This window comes from Acanthochromis polyacanthus, chromosome 14, assembly GCF_021347895.1.
Source record: "Acanthochromis polyacanthus isolate Apoly-LR-REF ecotype Palm Island chromosome 14, KAUST_Apoly_ChrSc, whole genome shotgun sequence".
Lineage (NCBI taxonomy): Eukaryota > Metazoa > Chordata > Actinopteri > Pomacentridae > Acanthochromis > Acanthochromis polyacanthus.
The window spans coordinates 19,799,376-19,818,857 of record NC_067126.1 but is presented as its reverse complement, the minus strand read 5'-3'; the positions used below and the strand labels follow the sequence as shown (position 1 = coordinate 19,818,857).

At 39.7% G+C, this 19,482-nt stretch overlaps 1 protein-coding gene across 1 annotated transcript in view; it reads left to right on the top strand.

Annotated features, from left to right (window-relative positions):
• Window positions 1-19,482, top strand: part of LOC110969841 (anion exchange protein 3-like) — a 99,216-nt gene that overhangs the window by 21,910 nt on the left and 57,824 nt on the right. Inside the window, 4 exon segments of the mRNA XM_051958617.1 lie at window positions 10,809-10,986; window positions 14,497-14,613; window positions 14,616-14,746; window positions 14,890-15,077. Coding sequence (XP_051814577.1) covers window positions 10,809-10,986; window positions 14,497-14,613; window positions 14,616-14,746; window positions 14,890-15,077 — 614 coding nt within the window.

The following is a 19,482-nucleotide window of genomic DNA, read 5'->3' as shown; positions in this document are numbered from 1 at the left end:
AGTTGTGTTTTCTCAGATTTTACTCAACAATTTGATAACAGTTTGATGTGATTAGAGAATTTCTCTTCTTGAGATCAGTAGAGTATATGAAAGAAAAAATATGTCCGTCCCTTTTCCATTCACTGTGTACACTAACATTCTAAAATTTGGAGTTACCCAGGCAATTTCATGCTTTCCATGAAAACTCACACTTTTATTCATGTGCTAACATAATTGCACAAGGGTTTTCTAGTCATCAGTTAGCCTTTCAACACCATTAGCTAACACAATGTAGCATTAGAACACAGGAGTGATGGTTGCTGGAAATGTTCCTCTGTACCTCTATGTAGATATTCCATTTAAAAAATCAGCTGTTTCTAGCTAGAATAATCATTTATCACATTAACAATGTCTAGACTGGATTTCTGATTAATTTAATTTCATCTTCATTGAAAAAAAAATACCTTTCTTTCAAAAAAAGTGACCTCAAACTTTTGAACCGTAGTGTACATTATAGACACACAGGCGAAACAAAATGAACCTTAACATCTCAGAAAACGTACTTTAAGAAGGATGGCTGATGTAGCAGAATACCTGGTATACTACTGGTCACTTTCAGTCATCATACCTCGCTGAGCTCACTAGTTTGCTAACTGTAACATTGTTAGTTTGGTTGGTGTTTTTGTGGAGCAGGTTACGTGGATTGCGCAACTCTACCAAAAAAGCTACAATAGCTTTCTCAGATTTATAGTGTCCAGCTCTCTGTTCCCTTCAACGTCAGTGTTGGATGCTAAACTGGCCGATCTGCATGTCAGGGGTCACCAAAGCTGACGGAAATGCAGAGATTCCATTAAGTCATTGATTTTGCCATAAAATTATGCAGTTTGAACCACTGGTGTGATTGGGCTCTTATCCTTGCTCTCATTTAGTACCATAGAATTTCCTCTCACAATGGAATGATGGTTATCAGCAATGAAAAGAGCACTGAAATGTCTATAAGGCTGAATTGTTCCCTCAACACATAGATGACTCACACTCTGTTGAAAAAGCTCACGGCCTGCATGGCAGGATGCTTCTAGCTTTGCTTTGAGTGAAACAGATTAGCCTGTGTTCTCAGGGAGAAACGGCACTGCCAACTAAGTAGGTGATGTGTCATTATGCACAGTGAGGACCATGTCATCCATGGTGTGCTGAGCATATTGTGACACCAGTCGGAAGGAAATAACAGGCTGAATGCTTGCCGACATAAGTGGACCCCTCAATTTTCTACCCTCAATTACTTGTGAACTCTGCATCTAAATCCCGCACCTACAGAATCCACAGTGACTGAACATCTTCTCTGCAGTTACTTCCGATCGCTGATTGATGGCGGTAGGAGAGACTTTGTTTACTGTGGTTTGTCGAAGGATGCATCTGTATGAAGGTTATGAAAGCAAATTCCTGCAGCCCGTCTGAGTCTGGGTTGCCAGAGAAACATTGCCAGCTGCTGCCAGCTTATGTCACCTGCAATTTGTAAAGAGACGCCCTTTATGGGTGTTGGTGGTTTATCCATTGCATGGGTGTCTTAAGATGCTGTTTGATTCAAACAACACCGACTAGGTTCTACATTCTAACTCTACCTGAATTTTTTTTATCACTACTTGTGCCCTGGAGCAGTGTTTATTTGTTTTCTTCTCATGTCCATGCATGTGGAGGTAGCGTGCCAAGGAGCATAATGAATTGAATTGGACAGTGCTGTATGTATTTGCAAAATGCTTTATCATGCCACGTGCATGATCATATTAATTTATTTAACCACGCCCGATGGGTACATCGGCGGGGTTATTGCATTCGGTGCGGTATCTGGCTGGGTAAGTATGTATGTATGTATGTATGTATGTTTGTATGTATGTATGTGGCTATGTCCAGTCCGATATCTCTGCAACCGCTGAAGTCAGGATAATCAAACTTGGCACATAAGATCAGTCTAAGGTCCCCTGCTCAGTTGTGGAGTTACAGGTCAGCAAATCAAGTAGGGAGGGAGATACGTACGATGATCAAAATTGATACATATTGCATCAGTTGTATAGGGAGGACAGGGTTTTCGCCAGCAGAGGGCGTGGTTCTGCCCTCTACTGAAGGCTCATCTAGTTGATGAAAATCTTTACTTTAGTTGCAGTCCTTAGTGTGCAGGCGGTCAACATAGGCTTCACAAAAATACATCCAGCAAACTTAAACTGCTCCATTTTTGGTCAGTTGTTGCAAGCTCCTGTTGTGCAGCGTCATACTTGTTGTGTTTCCATAATGTATTGTCATGCACATTAAAAGTATGACATTATTAAAGTTGATAAGAAGAACAGAGTTAATTCACGTCCTGGCTGATGGAAACATCCACCCATCTATCTATACACTGCTTAATCCTCATTAGGGTCATGTGGGGCTGAAGTCTATCCCAGCTGACTTAGGGTGAAGGCAGGGGACACCCTGGACAGGTCACTGTCTGTCACAGGACTACATACAGAGACAAACAATCACACTCACATTCACACCTATGGACAATTTAGAATCACCAGTTAACCTCAGCATGTTTTTGGATGCACTGCACAGTGGCTTTGGCTTAGCACTGTTGCCTTGCAGCTAGAAGATGTGATAGACTGGTGACCTGTCCAGGGTGTCCCCTGCCTTCACCCTAAGTCAGCTGGGATAGACTCCAGTCCCCCTGTGACCATAGTGAAGATTAAGCGGTGTATAGATAATGGATGGATGTTTTTGGACTGTGGGAGGAAGCTGGAGAACCCGGAGAAAACCCACACATGCACAGGGAGAACATGCAAACTCCACGAGAAAGATGCCAGTGGGGGATCTTGGAGCTGCGAGGCGACTAGGGATGGGAATCTTTGGGCACCTCACAATTCAATAACAATTTAGGAGCTACGGTTTGGTTATGAAATGATAATTGATGCATCTTTAATTTATGTATATAGATGCACTTTGCCTTTTCCAATGAGGGTGGCAGCTTTCTGATTGCTGCCTCGATTGTTCTGTGGTCGGTTGCACCACTAGTAGCCGCAGCAACAACAGCCTGCCGTCTGCCCAACTATTCGGTTGGATGGAATCAACTTACATGGCTTCTCATAGATAAATAGATAGATAAAACCTTTATTGATCCCACAGTGGGGAAATTTACGGTGTAACAGCAGCAAATAGAAAAACAGTTTGACTAAAAAGAGCAGGACACAGTGCACACAGTGCATAGATATAGTATGTTTGTTGTGTTGCCAAAGTATTTGAGTTTTGTACGACACTGCTTACATATAACGTGGCTTTTGGCCAGTTCACTTCTGCCCTCGACGTTGTAGAAGCCGAAATGTTTCCACACGTCTGCTTTTAAATTAGAAGGAGCTGTTCAGATGTCACAGCGAGGTGGCTGGGGGTCAGCCATGTTTGTTTTCCTCTGTGCATGTGTCGATGTGTCGACTCCAGGTGCGCATCCCAAAGTGTCCTGGAGATGACATGTGCCGCGCTTCTTAGTTCCGCATTATTATAGCATTCCGTATTACTTTAATAAACAGATTTAAATAATCGAAATTTGGACATTAGTGAATCGATTCAGATTTGTACACTTCCAAATCGCGCTGCATCTAAAAATCGGAAATTTTCCCCACCCTCAGAGGCGACAGTCCTAACCACCAATGCACTGTGCAGCCCCTGATAGAAACACCTTCTCCTAATAAGTTCTGATGTAGCAAACATACTGGTGAGCTGTTTCTGCTACTTTGCTTGTCTTTGTCTCTTGAGGGCATGAAACATGGTCCTTACCAGCTGACTTTAAGGAATACTTACAACTTCCCCAACTGAAAACAATGCCTGCTGGCTTCACTTAGATGGCTGACTGGCTATTTGTTCGCCTTCAAGGTTTTTTGTTGGTCAACAAACACCCCTTTTTCTTTTTTCTGGCTATATCTGACAACCACTACAGTATATTAGAATGTGATAAAGAGTCTTAGAACAACATTTGCAGTATAATTCCATTTGACGGCACCTTGCAGCTACTACAATCATGTTAGAATAACAGCATAATTCATAAATCACAACATGACAGAGAATGTGAAATTAATTTTTTAAATAACCTTAATACTGAATGGAATAATTAGCATTTTCACTAGTAGCTAGCTAGTATAACATTTGGAATTATGTCTTTATTTCCTTTGTATTGATCTTACAGTAGGCATAAACACATAGTTGAGTACACTTTGGCATCACTCCAGTGGTTCGATTGAACTAAATCTGTTAGCCAAACATTTGTTAGCCACAGATAATAAAATAACACCTGAATAAAAGTGCTCTTTATTGCTGCTACTGTTTGATATTGCGAGTCCAAAGGAGGTAGGAGAAAAAATTGGGCTTGTGAGCATTTAAGTGCATGCAATAATTGGACCTTATTTAAGAAAAGTTTGTTTTCTTTCATTCTATTTTTAAAAGAAATGCTATTCAGTAAAAAGGCACACATGTTTAAATAACTGCTCATAAACATCAGCTGTACAGTGCAAAGAAAAGCAAAACACTGATGCTGATATTTATGTCAGTTGCGATTTGTTTGTCTGGGAAGTGTGCCAGCTCCTTCAATCAAAGAGGACCGGCATGAAGGGAAGAGGAAGCTGCGAAATAAAATGAGCAGGAAGCAACAGAAAGCAGAGGACTTCACTGGGGAATGCAAACTGACATATTTAGCATATTTTTATCAGTCTGAATTTTACTATGAAGGATTATCAGTGAAAAAAATCACAGTTCACAACTGTGTGATGGAGGACCAACATACTGAGTAGAACTGTCACACACTGAGGCTATAATACTGCACTGCAAAGTGTTCTTTGTTGTTCCTCTCAGAAATAGGAGTGTAGGGGCTGCTAAAAATGAGTCAAAAAGCATTTGTTGATTTATTTAACTGGTTTGACTTGCAATTGTAGTTCATCTGAAATATCCCTTGTGGAAAATTTTGGATTTTTTTAGTTCAGATTTGGCAATTTATTACAGACCTGCCAACCTGTACGCATTTTGCGTAGCAGGTACGCGATTTGACATCAAAATACGCTGGTATGCTCCGCCTTATTAAACTACTCAAAAAGCTGCAGACATCTGTGAGTGCTGTTAGAAATGTGGACGTGCAATTCTTATGCCTGACAACAGGATGCAGCAGTGTAGTGGTTCAATTTCAACCAATCATCATAGAGTAGCGGAGAATAACGAGTGTGCCGAACCCTTGTTGGCCCGCTCTCTCCTGTCCTCTGCCTCCATCCGCCTCTCTCCCCGTTCCCTGTGCCCCCACTCGCAGCAGCTGGCGGTTAAAATGGTAAAATGGTGTGTGTGTGTGTGCGTGCGTGCGTGCGTGTTTGCGTGTGCATGTTTGCGCGTGCATGTGTGACATAGAATATAGCAGCTAAGCTAGCTACACAAGTGGTACTCAAAATATTTCGCCAAGGTTGGCAGGTCTGTTATTGGACGTAAATGTCCATTTTAACACAATTAATGCAACCTCTTGCAGTGTGTTTGACTTGAAGTTCAGTTTTTTTCTTTAAAATGAGAAACTTCTGGTGGAGCCAATTGTGCCAGATTGATTCAAAGATGTGTTCAGTGAGTCAGACAACAAACGTGAAGGGCCAGGAACCGGAATCAATACCGGACTTAATTATGGTTATCTTATTTTTCATTATTATAAAGAGAAGCAACCAAGACTTAATTGAACGTGTTAAAGACACACAGCAAGTTTGGAGACATTTAATAATGTGGTTTGTTTGTCTCCTTTCACAACTTAATTCAGTGGGTTGAGTGAACTCGAGCAGAACATTCATTTACAGCTGCAGCTATTGATTGTTTTTACTGTATATTCTGCTAATTTTCTCATTAGTTTACTGGATAATAGGATAACAAATAAGTTAGTCAATATGCAATACAAAAGACAAAATAATGCAGAACTTTTCACATAAACAAAAGACAACAAAAATGGTTTCCTCCATCCATCTATTATCTAGACACTGCTTTATCCTCATCTGGGTCGCGGGGGGCTGGAGTCTGTCACAGCAGACCAGGGTGACGATGTTTGTTTGTAGCTGTATTACTGCTGGTAGCTAAATCAGCTTTAGTCGGTCTGACAGGTGACAGAACTCCACACTACTGACTCATGTGATTAGCTCAGCTTCAGTTTGCTAGCTGCCAGTGTGCTGCTTGTTGTTGACTGAAACAGAGGAGTCATGTACTTGAGTCTGCACTTTGTTAGCCTATATCTCAACTAGCAGTCATATTGATTTATGTTAAATGCCAACGTTAACTTGTATCAAGTCCCTCTATGAACAGGAGGCTCTGAGTTCATTTCAGTTTCGAGCTGCTCTTGTTTATAAGTTCTGAGATAGAAACATAAAAAGAAGAAATCAGGAAGCTCTTGTGCCAGATATTGCTCCGAAAAAATCACAGTTACATGAGAATAAATGCTGAGGATAGCACTAAAATATAAGTATGTTGTACTACTACTAATACAAATGAAAATAAGCTAAGAATAAATTCATACTCGAGAAGTAAGAAATAAAGCTGCATGCTTAGATTTACGATAACGAGCAGAAATGGAGAATAAAGGGTAGGATGCTCATCATACAGATCTGAAGATATATGGAAGAAACACAGGTCAAATTGTGTTTAAATTTACCGTTTTGTCATCAAATTAAACCATGACACATTGCAACACACAGTTGTGGACTCACTACCATTTGTTTTAAAAAAAAGAACAGCGTATCATACTATAATAAAGGCACTAAAGCCAGTTAAGCTGCTGAGGAACTGGGCCAGTAGTGTGTCTGCTATAGCTAGAAACCTGCTGCTGGCAGCAGAAAAAACTATAGTTGTTCCAATCTCATCTGGATAAGAGCCTTTAAAGACTTTTATCTTCGGGAAAGGAAAGAAAACAATACATTGTGTATCTTAATTGTTCCAGCATTTTATGGAGACTGTAGACTTCTACAGTACATTGTTAAAACAATTTAGATATTCTGGATGTCTTGCTCATGATTTCATACACAGTTTTCACTATTTTTAGCACAAATATACATTTTTCAAACTAGTACACTGAATAGTAAATTTGGGTTTAATGATAGATTTTAATGATGGACCTCAGCAGGTTCATATGTTGCATTGGTGTTCAGCTATTACTATGCAGTAATCCTAGCCCTCTTGGTAACTTTAGACCTGTGAATTGAAGGTGCAGCACTTTGGAAGTGTTTCCTGATCACTAATGTCAGAGCAATTGGTCCTCACAAACAAGGCAAACAGACACACACACACACAGGCCCTCCTGAATACTAGTCAGCAGCTGATAAATATTTTAATGCATCTCTCTGTCTCATCATTGCACTAAATATGAAATATTCATGCTCTAGTAGAAGTTGGCCAGTTCGTGAGAAAAGGTTAAATAGCATATTTGTAACTCAAGTGCAGCTCGGCTCTGCTGATCAAACTTTTAATTGAAGCCTCCCTTTCTTGTAATTGATTAGCGGTGGCCAGACCAGCCGCAGAGAAGTTTCATTTTCATGCATGAAATATTGTGTTTGATGTAGATGGTAACCCACAGTGATAACTCTCACAGTAAACAGGCTGGGAGGGGATAAGAGCCCCTATCCAGAATTAATTATCAATATTTATATTAGGAGATTTTAGTCTCCACCTCCACAACATGTCACTAAAAAATGCATTAGATAACTGCTATGTGCTCTAGTGGTTTTAGAAAACACATCAAAGGGGCCAACCCTAGTGACTCCTGTGTATGTTTTACATTTTCTCCCATTAATAAATGAGTCACATGGTGTGTGTCAGTGTCAGTAAATAGTTTCATAGATATCACTGTTCCCCAGAGACCAAAATGACTTGATCCAGGGGCCTTTTCTGTCCCGCAAATAGTCCAAAAGTCAATGATATTCAACAAAAGCATCTAATAATCAGAAATGAGACTTTTAATGATGAATTGTTATCGCTACAGAACATCACAATCCACTATTTGTTATAGCTCAATGCAAAACGTCTCTCCGAGTCAGTTTTTGGTAACCATGCTATCTGAGTAAAATTAAATCCATATTTACTACAACTATAACTATCTGCAAGAAAGCAGCTAGTGTAAAAGTTGGTCTGTTATAATTTTTTTTTAGAATTAATAAAAGAAAGTAGCTGCACTAGTTAAAATTATAGCTCAGTAGTGTATAGGTTCTAAATGTGAGTGCTTTGCATGCTACCATTAGCCTAGCCGCACGAGACAACCCACGGCAACGAATTTAATTCTCTGCCAGGGTGGGTCTAGTTACCCTCCATAAGGCTCGAGGCTGGATGCTCCTAAAACTGGCCGGACGAATCACCATGAAGTGTAGAGTCAGAAGGCAGGTGTAACTAAGTGACGACAGAGGCGCGACGATTCTGACAGAAACAACCGGTGCACAATAAACAGTTATCTTTCAGCTCGGCTTTGGCCACAGCCCTTAAATATTTGAAGCTAAAATTCAACTTGAAAGATAAACAAAGGACGGCACTGAAGTGTTTCACTGAGAAGAAAGACGTATTTGGACTTATGCTGACGGGATATGGCAAATCCTTAATATACCAGTTGGCTCCGCTGGTTGGGAAGCTCATGGGACTTAGCCACAATCCGCCGGCGCTGTAGGAACTCCGTCAGCCTATTCATTGCGTTGATTGGTTGTATACCTACCCAATTGCTGCAGAGTGATTTGAAAGACAACCTTTTAGCCCGCCTCCCTCCCTGTCGAGCGGTCCTAGACCCTTGTGCCTTCAGAACATGGGTGTAGCGCGGCTAGGCTATGCTACCATCAATTCCTTGCACATTATTCTGTGTAAAATACTGCAGCTGTGCCAGTAAAAACAAAGCATTCATGTTTAATTGCAATAGACTAACCTCCATACAGTTGTTTTACATGAGTTAATCTGAAAGGTTGTTTTGTCCTTCATTTCCACTAAGAAGTACCACTTTGGCTCTTTCTTCTTTTGACAGAGCCATATTTGATCTGTGGAGGCAAAAATGATTATTATATATTAATTACAGTTATCGAGATTTCCTATGTGTCCAGACTTACATAAATGCATCCAGTCAGATGTGTCTTAGAGTGACTGCCTCCATGAGAAGGGACTGTTTGGATGTTAACTGACAAACACATTTTTTACTTTTGTAAACCTGTATGATGAAAGTTGTAAGATGTGATGCTATGCTACAAGTCGCTATGCCTCGTATGCTGTATTTGATAAATTCACTTTTGACATTAGTCAAATATAAAAGATTTAACTGAAGCCCATCAACAGAAATATGTAACATTCACCTCTAATACACTGAAGTTATTGTTTTAGCAGTTCTGAAAATGTCACACTGAAACACATTACAATGACAAACATCTACATTTTAAATTATTCCTTTGATTAGTTGCTAAATGTAATATCTATTGTCTTTAAAATACCGTAGCATTTGAAATCACTTTGAATCACACTGTATTGTCTGTCATCCTATTCCTATTGAGACAGAGCCTCCACCACCTGGGCGGGGTTTGCCCACCTCCTGTGTCCTTCCACCCCAACTGACTTCAAAGCTGACATGAAAGACTTTAGAGTCATTTGCACCAACAGAGCTTGAGCAGAGGAAACCAGGTTTTCCTTCTCCGTTACATCCTCAGCTTAGAGAATTACTCCTTCTTGCATTTCATCACGACCATTAAATTCAGGGTCTTACTCTGATGAACAGAGCAAGTTAAGCAAATGAGGAAATGAATCTGGAAATTAGCTTGCAGGAACACAGAGCGTCTTAAATAATGAGTACAACTGAACTGGGGCCTCCAGTGAAAACAAGGCTTTTACAGCTCACTCAGTTTAAAATCTCCCTTTTCTATTCTATCTGGCTACGTCTGCCTCGGTCTTGTGTAGATAGGTAGCTCGGATCATTAAATGCATCCTGTCCCTTCATCCCACTGGTAATTAGGAAGTAATGGAGCCCTGGCATAGAGAAATGTGAGACCACTGAGCAGTAGCCAGAGAGCTCACTGTGCCAGCACCAATCTGGGGCAGAGGGAGCAGCCTGTCCCAGTGATTTGACCTATCAGAGGCACCGATCCTCCGAGGCAGGACACTCCCATCAGCCTTCACTGTCTCCAGGGGCTCTCTCTCGTGCATTAGGTCTTTGCCGCTTAGCACTTTGTTGTATTGATTTGATGTCTTCTGCAAATGTAGTGGAGGATATACAGACACTACGTGGCTATTCTAATGCTACAGGATTGTTTTAAACTACATTTTGAAAAAAAGAAAAAGCAATTTCTGGCTTAAATGTGGGGAAACAATGAAAAGCTTTGTTGCTGCTATCCACAAATCAAAATTTTAAGTAGACACATGCTGTGTGTTGTGCTTCTCTATAAAATAGGAACTCCCCCACATGTCTTTGTTCCTCCCAGATTGGCATTTTTACTGTAATTTGGCAAGAATATGCTCCCTGTGTGGCTGCTATTTCTGATTTCAGAGCAAAGCTGTGTCATGCTAAAGGAGTATCTGATTGGACTCCCCGCTTGGGTAATACATACACTTTAGCAATCAGGGTGGCACAATTCATGTAATCATCCAGTTCCACATTCATGGCAATGGCGGTGTCTTTCTGCATGAATAGATGTCCTTATGCATCAGAACAAAAAGTCCCCTATGGATTCCATAACAAACTGAAAAACTGACTGCCACATGATTGGCCATATCCCCTTTATGTGCTTTAGGACAGACAATTGCACTTTCGTATTCCCAAACACCATGTTGACTCATTTTTTTCTGTCACGTTGAAGGTGAAGGTGGAGGAGGAAGATGAGGATGGATCTGTGGAGGAACAGGAGGAAGAGGAGGAGGAGGAGGAGAACTGGGAGAAAGCCCTGTCTGTGGAGCGCTTCGGAGACATCATCAGTGACTCTGCTTCCACTAGTGGGGACAGGATGGGCAGACACTACACTGAGAAGGACTTTGAGTGTAAGCAAAGCTACCATGTTCAGTTTGCATGTACCGTGACTGTCGGGACCACATTTTATTATAGCCACAGTGACACTATAAATATTACAAACTGTTTTTGTAAGTTAGCATAACCCACATTATGATCCTAAAGTAAGCTAATGAGATATGAATTATAAATGACATTTTATTTGTTATATTTCAGGCTGAAACTTACTCCTTATCTTCAGACTTGATTTGTAGTATTTTCATTCACATTGACATTAGAGTTGATACAGTCTTTGAAGCATTTTTCAGATTATCGGTAGCTGTATTTTCATTGACTGATTATTGATCAATTAAAAGCTCTACTTCAGGTCTGAAGCAGCAACCTCTGTCTGTTGACACTGTGGTCTCAGAAATGTCTCAAGCAGAGACTGCAAAAACTGAACAAGAAACACGAGCTGCTGCCACAAACCAGGACACCACAGTGACTAAAACTATGCTACCAGCTAGCTGCTAAGTTAGAAGGCAGCCACAAAATTACCAAATAATTTATATTGCTTTAGGGTACGGATCTTCGAACATATTTTGAATACAATTTGGAAGATTATTATAATATGCTTTATACTTGACAGCTAATGTATTGAGATCAATAATGTCATATATTTTTAATGTTTTTAGCGCAACAAAATGGGATTGGATGGTGCATAAAAATCAGCATGACTAACAATTCTTAACTGCCTTTTTTGAAGTAAAAATATAGGGTCGATATTGACGCTGTAATTATTTCCCCATATTTCCGCTCCATAACTAAGATATGGAAGGACAAGTGAATTGTATAATATCCCACTAAATGTACTGTTAAGCCTTAAATTATACAGACTCTTACTAAATTGTGGTTTACAGTGAATTTTCATTTGACCGATAGGTTTCTTCTGGCTAGAAATGACATCACTGAGTGACAAAAGGCGGTAAGAGATTGGGTTAAAGATGCTGATGATACATTTAAAGTATTTTAATGTTGTTTTTTTCTTGTTACATTTTTACTAAAAATGTAATGTCCAAAATTGTTCATGCACTTTGAAATTGTTTCAAAATTTGTGAGAAATGCAGCCTCAGTGCCATTTCAAATAGTCCTAGTAATGTGGTATCTTCTTTCATGTTATAGAGCATACTTAAACACCAAGAACACCATCCTGTTGTCATAGCTAAGAGAACTGGATTATGATTTGAAGGAAAAACTCGCTCGGGCAGTACTGGATCTTCCCACATGACAATGATGTGAAACACACAGCCAAAGTGGTGAAAAATGATTAAAAGAAAACACCATCAATGTTTCTGACCTGCCCAGCCAGAGTTCGGATGAAGATCTATGGAGGGATGAAGACAAGATGGTTAGAAGGAAGCCTTCAGCCTCAAACTTGTTAGCTTTACAAGATTTGATTGGTTGCTGAGGTAGGCTTTGGACTGAATACAGGGACAGAGCATGAGTATTTTCAGAGATAACATTTCATTTTTTATATATTTTTTTTTAAAAAAAGCCCTAAACCAAACAACAGAAATAGTTAAATGTTCTGTAACACAGTTTCTTACTGTGTTTTGTCACTTGTTGGTGACATTTTCAGCCAGAAGAAACCTGTTGGTTGAATTCACGAGAATTACAAATGTACCCTAAGTGTGAATAATTTTGTGCTCAACTGTATTTGCGTTAATGTGTGTATAAATACAGTGCATGCAAGCAGATCGTGACCTTCTCCATCGTAGTTATATTAAGAGATCAGGGCACCATATTCTGGGAGTATTTGGGTGGATTAGTGTTGGAGAGATTAGCAGATGGGTGCCACATGCTCTGACAGGAGATAATGGAGGCTAAGATTAGATAAAGCTGCTTTCTTTTGATGTTTATTACACAGAGAGTGTCTCCATTATTACATGTTAATTAAAATTAGAAGCTTTTGTTTATGTTGTGTCTTTCAAGTGTTTAATAGGGAATTAGAAGGAGAGAGAGTCTCTCATCTGAGACCATTTTCCCCCTGCATGTTTTATTTAATGGAGTTAAGAGCCATCAACAGTCAACATTGTTTGTTCCAATACAGCAGTGGGAGTTGAAAACTCATGACTGTAGTCATATAAGGTGCTGTAGTTTTCCTGAAACAGTTCTGTGTTATCCATTACATCGTTAAGGTCCCATTTTTACTCTCTTTGGGCTAATTTTTTACTGCAGTATAACAAATGTTTTATGGCATAAATGATTTTAAAAAAAAGTTAAAAAAAAAGAAGGTTACAGTTTTTTTCTTTATTTCACAAATTGAAAAACCTAAAATGTACATTTTCCAACTGGCCACAAGTGTTATTAAAATTTGAGAAAAAAAAAGATGACTACCAGCTTTATATGCACTACTGTTCAAAGGTTTGGGGTCACCCAGACAACATCTTGTTTTCCATGAAAACTCACATTTTTTATTCATGTGCTAACACAATTGCGCAAAGACTTTCTAATTATCAGATAGCCTTTCAACAAAATTAGCTAGCACAGTGTAGCATTAGAACACAGGAATGATGGTTGCTGGCCTCTGTACCCCTATGGAGATATTCCATTAAAGCTATGCCATTTCCAGCTAGAGTAGTTGTTTATCACATTAACAATGTCCAGATTATAATTCTGATTAATGTTATCTTCATTAAAAACAATGTTTTTCTTCCAAAAATAAGGACATTTCTAAGTGACCCTAAATTTCTGAACGTAGTACATTTTTAATTTGTTGTCATACTTGTCTTCTATCTGCTCTGATTAAACAGACTGCAGTTCAGCCTCTTTCAGAAAAAAAATGTGCCCGACTTTTTGTCATGTGACCACTGGTCACTGCTCTCAGATGTACCAAGGAGGTCAGAATTATATTTATTCTTTTTTTTTTTAAACATATTCCAATTAGTGCAATCAGTTTATCTTTGTCATTAAAAACTGAGACATGTAATGAAATGAGACTTGTAAGAATCAAAGGATTTTAATGAAATATTACAATTTAAAATTTGATTAATTGTCCTGAAGAGCTACATCCTCCACAGGATTAGTTCAATGACTGTCAGGAAGCTAAAAATCTTAAGTATTCCTTTTGTTGTCACAGTTTCCTGGGTCTGATGAATGGTCTAATTCCTGTGACCTTCTAAAGATGACATGCCAAGAGTTTCAGTAGGTTAAATCCAAGCTGAAGTGCAGTTTTTACAAAGTGTTTGGGGAGAAATCATCCAAGAGTTTTCCAGACAGGCTGCAGTGTGTGAAGCAGCTCGGAATAATAACCTCGCCTCAATATTACTGCTGTCATCCTGAGGAGAACTCATAAGTTAGATTTGCAACATTAATTTAGTTTCATATCAAAATCCCAATAGAACAGTAGTGTGTCATCTGTTCTCACACTTTGCATACATACACACACACACACTCAGTATTAGACAGTGTGTCACAGCGTCTGCTCAGTCAGCAGATATATACCAGTATACTGACATTTGATGTATTTATGACTATTCTCCTTTATAATTTTTTTATCGCAGATCACAGACACACATTTCACCACACGCACCACCCCTTGTCCACCCACCTGCCTGTGCCACAGCGTTTACGTAAGAGGGTGCACAGTACGGACAGAAGGCGCAAAAAGAAACGTAAGAAAAAAAGACCTCGCTGCCCCCCTCCGATGTGACGCCCACCATACACGAGGTAGACGAGGAAGAGGCGGAGTCTGAGACGGAGACACCCGGCATGGCTGCCACACCCACAGAGCTGCCTGACATCCAGCCACAGGTAAAATAAGTCTGAAGAGCCATGGTGAAATAGATTTCTATGACAGATGCACACTCTTAACTGCTGTTGAAATGATATCCTGATAGATAGAACCACCTGTTGGCATATTCCACCCCTCTCAATGATCTTTGTCTTCCTCTTAGTTTAGTTTGGGGAGCCAAGAGGACTTGGAAGAACCCCTTCCACACACTACTGTCCACACGGAAAACGAAGAGCATCCACTGTCGAAGAAAACCGCACTGACTCTGATAAAGGAAGCAGCTCATAATGGGGATATTACTGTTCTTGGACAGAATGACGAGGTGGATGGAGAAGAAGCGGCATGCAACAGGTGAGCTGTTTCAACATCTTGATATATTTTCCTTGGACTGGCTCCTCTGCTGTCTGCATGGTTTTAAAATGTGAAACATACAATAATGGTAAGTCATTAAAAGACTTGCAACTCTGCTTGACTGTGTATAATGTGACAGTATTGACTCACGCTGATGAACCCGACCCTGCAGTTTGTCTCTCTTCTAGTGAGCCTCTTCCAGCTTTACCTTTCCATTCACTAATGCAATATTTAGCTTTAGTCTCACTGCTGATTCTTGCTTTTGCTTGGCTTCAACAACAGCAGTTGTTTTTAGAATACAGCAGCTGCACGCTACCCACTCAACTAGATAAACAGAGTTAGTAAATAGTTAAGTAAAAGCTAGGAGTTAATATGCAGTTGCTGTATATCTAGAGATACATGCTACCCTTTAGCAGTTAGCATTTATGGAGTCACTACAAAAAATTCAGCTCTTATACACAAGGAGGAAATAGGGGCGCTATTACTTAAAATAAACAAAATGATCTGCCAGCAGAACAGGAATTCTATATATTCTAAGAAATCTCTAGCCTCTGAAACACTGTAAAGGAGCCATATTATGCATAATGACTGTGTCTCCAATTTTACCATTGACTTATAAAATAAGAGTAAAGACCACCCTCTTTTTTAATTTTTTTTTCACCATTGATCAGGACATATGTCTCCTCCCGAGTCGTTTAGATTTGAAACCTGTTGTGATGTCACAGCAGGATAAGCTCCGCCCCCGCCAGACTCCTCCTCTTCCTCCTCCTTTTGGCTGCTCTCTGCCACTCACCTAACAGAACAGATGCAATGACAGGAGACCTCTGATTGTAAGAGGGGTGGCCAGCAACAGCTCAGTTTCAACTGCAGAAAGTAAACCAGCATGTTTGGGTTTGCACCAAAGACAAGGTAAAATTAACTGTCTATTCAGTGCTTTGAGCTGGAACTTGAAATACACGTTGTCTTTTTTCTTTGTTAAAAACCAGTAAAATTTGGGACCAACCCGTTGCGCTTCAGTGTCCCGCCCGCGGTACACTTTGAGATCTGCATCAGCAATTTGCTAAATGTCTGAAACTGCAATACAAACACTATACGCCGATGGACAGCTTAGATTCTCATGAATCCGCTGGTATAAACCACTTTCAGATGTGATTACCACAGCGGGTAATATAAACACATTTGTCCGACAAACAACGAATATCCATCCATCCTTTCTCTGTACGCGGCTTCAACGTACACAGCGCGACTCACATTTCCGGGTTCATTATTACACACAGATGAAAATATTCCACAAAAAACGGCCATAATCCAACCTTGGACATCCAGACGAAACAAGCCAGTAACATATTTTGTCCAAAACATGTCTTGAAGTCGGTATAAAATCCACGAATCGGTCGTTTTCAAGGAAATGCACCTCGCGATGCGCGTCCAATATTCCCTGTATTTCTTGTCATATTTTTATTTACAAATAGAATATTAGCGATTTTTTGTACTGAAAACGGCTGGAATTGACTGAAGCTTAAAGGGTTAAAATTAATGTGGCCCAACTTAATGCAAGTGCATTTGTCAAGATTTCAGAAAGATTTTCTCAGTATTTTGAGAAATATCCTTAAATGTAGCATCCACTGGTCTTCAAATAGACTAAATAATTTACTTCACAGAGACAATAGATTATTGAGTTCAAAAGATGTAATCCTGGCCTCGAATATTGTGCTTGAACAACTACAAGAAATGTGCTTGTCTAAAGAAAGAAATGAATTTCAATGCCACGTTGAGTGGTGAGTCACTCTTGACAGATCTCAGCAAGAGACTTTGAGTCTCTTTTCACAGCTCTTTACTTTCGACAATGAGAAGCGCATCATTGTGAGCACGCTAATCAATATCATTAACCCAGCAATCCACTGCATTCATGGTGCCACCGCTTTGCTACTAGTGAAGGTGAAGAAAAAACTGTATGACCAAATGAACCTTAAACATAATGGAGCAAATACGGAACCACTCAATAAGGCAGAAAATGTGTTTGGCTTTAGCTAACATATATAAGTGCAGCTACAAACCGTCAACTTCCCGGACGCACTGGGGACACCACGTTACATTTCTACACTTATTTGTTTAGGACTCAGAAGACATGTCTGCCTATCATGGTGGATACAAAACTTGATTAACAATAACAAGTAATTTGGTCATTTGTTCTGAATATATATGCAGAGATGAATAGGACAAAAATCCTGATGTCCACAAAGCAGTTTTGCTCTTGTCAGTGTTGATCAAACAGCTTCAGAATTCTGGCAATTCCCGTTTTAAGCATGAAAATACTCAAAACTGCTAATAAGATCTCAGTAACAAGTTAAAATGTGTCATTAAGATAATGAAGTGACCAACAAAGCTTGAAATAACTGAAATGCTCTAAGATTAAAAAAACTGTCTGGTATAAAGTAATATCTTGTCAGACAAAAAAGCATTTTTAGCCTTGTCAGATTTACTTTTTACAGTGTAGAGCCCCTTTTCATAAATATCTTCATATGGGCACATGCACTACCGTTCAAAAGTTTGGGCCCACTTAGAAATGCCCTTATTTGCGACAGAAAAGAAGTTATTAAATGAACCAAAAATACAGTCTAGACATTGGTAATGTGGTAAATGACTATTCTAGCTGGAAACGGCTGATTTTTAATGGAATATCTACATAGGGGTTCAGAGGAACATTTCCAGCAACCATCACTCCTGTGTTGTAATGCTACATTGTGTTAGCTAATATTGTTGAAAGGCTAATTGATGATTAGAAAATTTTTAGGAGGATCACAATCATGTGATTGTCGGCAGGTAGCTGATGTAGTGTTCACTTGTAGTCGTAGTTACAGTGGCGCTGTGCTGCTATCTCACAGTGATACAGAAATCTTTAACAAATCCGTAGATCCTGACTATAAGAAGCATCACTGCCAAAATCTAATCACTTGGTTCTTTTGTCATTTCTGAGCTTCCCTGAAAATTTAATTGAAATCCATGGGTCAGTTTTTAAATAATGTTGCAAACAGACAGACAAGCAAACATACACCAATTGCCACATAACTGCGCTGCATTCCTTGAAGTAATAAGCTGGTCACCTGGCAGAAGCTCAGTCAAATGTAGGCATGTAGAGATGACTGAATGGATCCACTGAAGTTCAAACAAGCATCAGAATGTGGACGGGATTTAAGTGACTTTGAGCGTGGCAATACTGTTGGTGCCAGACAAGCATTTTGAGTACCTTACAAACTGCTGATCTAGTGGGAATTTCATGGAAAACCCTCTCTAAGATTTACAGAGAATGATCAGAAAATGGAAAACAAAAAACATCCAGTGAGCAGTGATTCTCTGCATGAAAATGCTGTGTTCATCATAGAGACCAGAAAAGACGGACCAAACTGTTTTTGAACTGATGGAAAGGCAATAGCTACTCAAATGTCCACTTATTGCAACCAAAGAAAGGCATCTCCGAAAGCACAATATGTCAAAGCTTAGAGCAAAAGAGCACAGCAGCTTCTGCTCCTCTCAGCTAAGAACATTAAGTTTACACTGGGCATACACTCACTAAAATTCAACAATGGAAGATTGGAAAATGACAAGCTGGTATGTGGAGTCTCATTTTTGTTGTGATATTTTCATGGAAGGGCCAGAATTTGGCGTTAAAACCATGGAAGCATAAATCCATCCTTCCTTGTTTCAACAATTTAGACCAGTGGTGGTGGTGTAATGGTGTGGAGATAATTTCTTGGCTCACTCTGGACCTCTCCGTACAAACTGAGCCACATTTAAATGCCACAGTCTAACCATGTCCATCCCTTTATGACCACAGAGTACCCATCCTCTAATTGCTACAGTCTGCAGGGTATCACACCATGTTGTAAATCTCATATTATTTTGGCTTATTGAACATGACAGTTCATGTTCACTGCCCTCAGGTGGCTTCCACAGTCACCAGATTTCAATCCAATAGAGTATCTTTGGGAAGTGGTGGAATGGGAGGGTGACATCATTAAGAAGATGCAGTAACTGCTTGATGCCAATATGGACAAACAACTGTGAGGAATGTTTACAGAATCTTGTTGAATCTATGCCACAAGAAATCAGAGCATTTCTGAAAGCAAGAGAGGGTCCAACCCAGGACTAGAAAGGTGTAACTACTAAAGTGTATCATTTTACATGAACGAACCCTCCACGACTTCGCATGTGGATGCCATGAACAGTGATTTTGAAGCTCAGTGTGATGGCTCTGGTAGTCGCCATTTTGATGCTACCTGAGTCCTGCTAACTCCTAGCTAATTCAACAATGAACAAAAGGGTAGAATGTGAGAACCCACCTGTCGCTCAAAGTGGCCATGTCCTTCAATATGCCTTACTGTAAGAGATACACTACCAGTCAAAT